Here is a 5,954-nt window from a genome sequence, read left to right as displayed (position 1 = left end):
GGCCGTAGGGGCGGCGCTGGGCATGGCGGTCGCTGTAGTTGCTTTGCCCGGCGCCACGTCCAGCAGCGGGCGCAGGAGGGAGCTCGCTCAAACTACCGCTCCCAGGGCCCGCCGCCGCCACCGCCTCCTCCTCTCGCAACCCGCTGAAAGATTTCCGCAGCGGCTATGGCGGGGCGCAGCTGGGAGGGCACCGGGGGCTCCTGAAGGGCTGGCGCCCGCCCTCAGCCGCCTCTGAAGGGTCTTCGCCCGCCGCGGAGCAGCCCCCGGGGAGAAAGTTTTCCCTCGGCTCCTCCGCCAGGCCTCGGGGGGAGCAGCGTGAAGCCGCCCGGGGTGCCTCGGCATGCTGCTCCCCACCGCCCTGGTGCGGGGCGGCGGGCAGCTGCGGGCCCCCCTGGGGAGGTGGCCGCCGGCGCCGTGCCTGAGATGGCGGCGGCAGCCCCCCCTCAGCCCCTGTGCGCTGCTCCGGGGTGCCCAGGCGAGTGTATGGACGCAGGCGGGGGGGCTGGGAGCTGAAAAGTCTGGCCGTGACAGCAAGCATGTGTCGGTGCGAAGGGATCAGAAGGATGAGGCTCTGCTGTCGGCGGCTCGGAAAGGTAAGAGCTGTGCTCAGAGGTGAGGGGGTGCCCCGCAGCGCTTCCAGAGGCAGGCGCAGGGAGCATTGCCGCTGCCCCTTTGGTTGTACAGCCCCCATACACGCCCACAGCTCGGAAACTGAAAAAAACACAACTCTCAGAAAACCGACAGACTCCTTTTCCATCGTGTTGGTTGCATACACTTCGGTGTAGGCACTGCTGAAGCAGAACTGAAATTCTGTGGCTCCTTCCAAACAGCTTGTTGACTGAGTGTATAAGTCAAATCCACACAAGCAGTAAGTTCTAGTAATTCCCCTTTTTAAAAGGAAAACCTTTTGCACACAGCCTGTTTTGATGCTGTTAAGCCAAGTCTACTTCCAGCACTTTGCCAAAGCGCTGTATCTGCTGCTGGTTTCTTTACAGAGGGCCCGGCACTTTGGTTCTTTTCATTCATTTCAGTGAAAGGTGACTCCTGCCCTGTCTCGGAAATTCCAGATTGAAAAAGTTTGTGGAAAGCATCTTCAGCTGATGATAATGTTTCAGGAAAAAAATGGTTTTTAATGTTTCCTCAGTAATTTGCGCTTTGCTGCAAGGCGTACTTTATCACTTAAACAAATGAGTAGTTTCTTCCTCCTTCTCGAAGAGTACTTTGTGAATCTCGTTACTTTTTTCACAGTTTATACTGACCCATTTACTGGTGCATTAAATCAAGTTACATTATAAATTGCAGTTGACAGTTTCAATAAGTACATATTTTGGTCTAATATCCCTCCTTTTTATTGTTCATTTGACTGCAAGAAAATAAGAATACATAGTATAGAAATATAAACCTGTCTTTGATAACATCAGGACATTCCACGATCTCTTAGTATGAGGCATTATAGAAGCTGTGGTTGGGATTTTTTTCTTCTGACAAAATGTTACCTGAGTAGTTTGAACTAATAGAAGAGCATAAAGGTATGCAAGTTTTACTTCCCAATGATCTAACTCTCACATTGTTTTATGTCTTATTTCAGTGAAAGAAGCTGGAAGAGACTTTACCTATTTTATTGTGGTGCTTGTTGGAATTGGTGTTACAGGTTATTTTTTAAATTACTATTCTTTATCAGAAGATATTTTTCACTAATTCCAGATTAATTCTCATTCCATTTTTTCTTGTTTCTATTACAGGTGGTTTGTTCTATGTGATCTTTAAAGAGTTATTCTCTTCTTCTAGTCCGAGTAAGATCTATGGAGATGCCTTGGAGAAATGCAGATCTCATCCTGAGGTTGGTTTTTGAACATTAGTCGTAAGTTTATGTTTCTCATTAATTATGGCCTCTCTTCAAGTCAAAAGTTTGCTTCTCACAAGCAAACCTACAGGAACATCCACACGGATGTTCAAAAACCAGCAAGATCTGCCTATGCTTCTAGCTGGACAGAGCTGGGTCAGCTCTAAATCTGAACCTGTTCTAGATTAATGCAAGCTCTGAATCTGAATGAATTAGCGTGCTAAAAGACAAGAGAGTGTAGCACAGCCCTACAGTGTCTGCCACTTCAAAGCATGTGTATCTGTAGGCACTTGCAGTGTTCTGCAGATCAGAGAGGCAACTGGTCTCAATTAAGATTTATGGATCTGTGTTGCTGACTTTCCTCAACACAGTTATTCTGCTGCAGCTTCGGTAGGGTTCTGTCATGTGAAACACTGCATAAATATCAAGGAATTCAAACTCTTCATTTGAAACAGGGCTAACATTACTGTGGCTAATAGGAAAGGAGAAAGGGGACAGTCATACGGTCAGTCTCATAAGATAGCTAAATATAAACAAAAGTCAGTCCAAAACTAGACTACAAAAGTCAGTGCTTCAAACAAAACAAGAAAGGTGGGGAATAGCTTTGAAAAATTACCACAGGTGCCGCTGAGATGCCTGAAGTGACAAGTTCTTACTAGGAAAGAAATTAAGATTGCTTTAGAAAAAGTTTGTAGAATTAAAACTCCTCTCCAGTAGTTACACCATGAAAGTACCCTTCCTTTCTAAGCAACTTTAAAGTAATTTTAAAACTAGGTTAATTTGGTCTGTCTTTATAGATCTGAAGAAAAAAATGCTTGAATTTCATAAACGGTGTTTCTTAGATAAGGTGAAGGGCAGTTATTTGCATTTTAAGATTAAGCTTCAGTCAGATAGTCTCTTGGAAAAGACATGAGCAAATATGCTTTTTTCCCCTTTTTATACAAAATGTCAGTAAAGTATAAAATACACAGTAAGAAAAGAGATTAAAATGTCTTAATGCCAGAGGATGGTACAAATGGAACATATTACTGGGATTTATTGTAGGCATTTTGCATGTGATTGTAAAGGAAAAACACTGAAATAGAGTAATTTTTCCTGTGGTGTTTTCTTTCATAAACTATTGCATTCTTCTTGACGTATCAGACGCACAAGAGACAATTTGTTGAAATAATTGAAAGAAGATGCATTCACAGAAGGGACAAGAGCTGATGCTAGAATATCTGTTTGAATGTGATACCTTCTGACAACTCGAACCTCTTTTCTCTTGTAGATAATTGGTGTCTTTGGTGAACCCATTAAAGGTTACGGGGAGGCAACGCGAAGAGGAAGACGACAGCTTGTCAGGTGTTTGCCCCATACAGACAATAGTTTTTGCACAGCAGAGGCATTCTGGGACACATCACAAAGTCAGATCTAGATTACTGAACTGTGTGACATACCCTGTCAATTCTGAGTGAAAATGAAAGGAATTGTTTGCAGTACGTCTTATGTGGTACACACCACTAAATACGGTGCACATGCAATATAAAATGCCAATTCCATGTGCCTCAGAACAAGTAATGGCCAGCATGGTAAACATGGAGCACCTCGCTACAAAAAAAAGAGGATGAGTCTGAAGAGAGTAGTGCAGAGGCACAGGCATGCATCTGGGGAGCAGGGGTGAGACCAAAGTGTAGTGTGAAGTCCTCGAGTAGAGTAAAATCACTCTTTGAAAAACGATAGAGAGTTTTTCTTATGAAATAGCAGCTCTTAACAGGCCAGAAAGAGCAGGAGAGGTTCCAACTTGAGCAAGCTATATTCTTAAAAGTCCAATTTAAAGTTAGGCTGTGTCTAGGTGAGCAGGTGTAGTCATTGCAGTGAGTCTATTGTCCTGAGTTGACATGTAGCACTGACTGCCTGTTACTTATATTACTTTCTGGTACTTGAGGCCACATTTCTACTGCATATTTAACATAACAGTTCTCACCTAAACGTTTATGAGTGTATCAGTTATTCTCCAGTTGAGGTAAACAACAGAACTAATTCTTATAAAACAAATCCTCCCTGCAGTATAACCCAGCAGAGGCTTAGTCTTTATTATGTTCTTTGACTTGAATTTATTCAATGAGTTTTCATACAGTGTGGGACACACAAGCCCAGCTATAAAATTTGAACGATGAAATTGAGATTATTTTTAGGAGGAGGATTACTTTGAACTGAAAATTTATCTTTTCACTAGACTGTGAAAAAGTGTTTAAAGTGGAGCTGCTACATGAAAAGAATATCAATGAAAATTTGTACTATCATCTTTCCTAGTGTTTCATTTCCACTTTCCATTTGAAAGTTTCGTATTCTAAAGAACTTTTTGAGCTGAAAACTTGATCAGATTGTAGAGCTTAAGTCTGTGATAAAAGGATGACCTTAAATGTCTCAAAAATACAGTTTTTCTGTGCATGGCCATCTTGAATGTGAATTTACTGCAATGAGACTTCATTCATCTTTGTCCTTTGTAACCCACCATGTCACCTTAAACCATATTCAAAGTCATCATTAATTCACAGTGTGTTATCTGGATTTGATTGATGGAAAAAGCTTGGAACTGTGCAGCAGTTAGTAATTTCAGTAGGAAACCTAAACTGGCAGCGTAATTCTAGTTTGACCATTAGTTTCTGGAGGTGGTCACTTGGAAAGTGATTTGACCTTTCTGTTTATCTATTATTTGACTGTAACCTGACTGTAACTGAAATATCAGCACTTAGGCTGGAGGTCTGAAATGAATGTCAAAGTTATGCAACTTCTGTAGAATGAAATTATTGCCAGAATATGTGAAGTATATAGTAAACTATTTTGTGGTGAATTAACAAACCTAGTATCTGAGTTGACAAAGCATTCTTTGCATGTTTTGCATGAGTTTTGAGGGGAGGACTGCAGTGAGAACATTTAAGCACGTCAACTGTTAACCATCAGCTGCTAACTAGTTCTCTCTTCTAACTCTCCACTACTCCTTATATGCCCACAGTAAAGCTTGGGAAGAGAAGTCAAGAAGGAACCCATGGTAGCATAAGGACTGCACTGGAATACACTTTCTCACAAAAGTAGTTAAGCAGCTCCTCTCTAAATAAGAAGCTGAAATTTGAAGTTTAACTAGCTATCCTGTCTGGGTGGGTTGTTTTTTTTGTTTTGTTTTGCTGTTTTTAGTCACGTTGAATACGTAAAGGATGGACTGAAACATATGCGTTTGAAGTTCTATATTGAGGGCTCTGAACCAGGAAAGCGGGGAACAGTCCATGTGGAAGTCAAAGAGGTATGTACAATTGCTTGATATAGCTGACAACCCTAATCTTGGATTTAAACTACCAAAGAGAAAAAAAAAACAGAGCCTGAAAGTGTTTTCCTCATTACAGAATCCTGAGGGAGGAAAACCTGAAGTCCGTTACATATTTGTGGATGTTGACACCTATCCTAGAAGAACCATTATCATTGAAGACAACAGATAGCCGGTGATCAAAGTTGCTGCTTCATCTTACTCACTGTTGAATGATATCGGCGTAAGCAGTCTACACAGGAATTGTTTGGTGTTCTTGATCATATCTTGCAGATTTGGAGTTAAATATAGGAAGTAACCTCTCAGGGCCTCCGTTAAAGTCTCTCATAACAACAGATCCAGAATTTGTGGTGAAGCCAATGAAAAATAGTAGAGCCATCACTTACGGCAAGTACTTTTGAAATAGGAAAATAATGGCTCATAATAAACTGTTTAATGCTGGATAATTCTTCTTAACACCTAAAATCTGAGTCTTTCAAGGTTTCAGGTTTAGGTGGAGAGTTTCTTGTCTTCCTTTGCTTGGATTTCCCACTAGCACTGCAATAAAGAAAGTGGTATTTGAAATGCAGACAAATACTGTTTTCATTCTGGATGCGTTTGTAGATAATTTATGTTAGTGTGTAAAGGAGATCTAGTCCAAATGCATCTAAGAATATGAATTTTGGAGACCCACACCCATGACAAATGACTAAACATAAAGACTCCAATATTGGTATCTTTTAAATAAGTTATCAGCACCTGTACTGTCTGCTCCTTTCAAGGTCTGCCACCCTGCTCCACTGAGTAATGACAAGAGGTGCTCCACAC

The 5,954-nt window shown here is 41.7% G+C and overlaps 1 protein-coding gene across 2 annotated transcripts; it reads left to right on the top strand.

Moving 5' to 3' along the window:
* The first annotated feature begins 87 nt into the window (after positions 1 to 87).
* Positions 88 to 5,711, top strand: TIMM21 (translocase of inner mitochondrial membrane 21). 2 transcript variants are annotated; one of them, XM_080580586.1, is made up of 7 exons: positions 93 to 593; positions 1,589 to 1,651; positions 1,743 to 1,840; positions 3,114 to 3,187; positions 5,021 to 5,126; positions 5,227 to 5,322; positions 5,421 to 5,711. In XM_080580586.1, exons 1-6 carry the CDS (start codon positions 341 to 343, stop codon positions 5,317 to 5,319), a joined length of 687 nt encoding a protein of 228 aa, XP_080436712.1. In that variant the 5' UTR covers positions 93 to 340; the 3' UTR covers positions 5,320 to 5,322; positions 5,421 to 5,711. The 2 variants fall into 2 exon arrangements, with proteins under 2 accessions (XP_080436711.1, XP_080436712.1); XM_080580585.1 differs by having other exon boundaries at positions 88 to 593; positions 5,227 to 5,711.
* Positions 5,712 to 5,954: the final 243 nt, after the last annotated feature.

This window comes from Anser brachyrhynchus, assembly GCF_964034855.1.
Source record: "Anser brachyrhynchus genome assembly, chromosome: 2".
Classification (NCBI taxonomy): Eukaryota; Metazoa; Chordata; class Aves; order Anseriformes; family Anatidae; genus Anser; species Anser brachyrhynchus.
The sequence above is the reverse complement of the archived record's forward strand: the minus strand, read 5'-3'. Positions and strand labels throughout refer to the sequence as shown.

Excerpts from the sequence above, each read along its gene's own strand:
- TIMM21 (XM_080580585.1), top strand. The coding sequence starts at position 341 with ATGCTGCTCCCCACCGCCCTGGTGCGGGGCGGCGGGCAGCTGCGGGCC. Across the intron at positions 1,652-1,742 it reads TGTTGGAATTGGTGTTACAG|GTGGTTTGTTCTATGTGATC; the intron begins GTTATTTTTTAA and ends TTTCTATTACAG. Across the intron at positions 3,188-5,020 it reads GGAAGACGACAGCTTGTCAG|TCACGTTGAATACGTAAAGG; the intron begins GTGTTTGCCCCA and ends TGCTGTTTTTAG.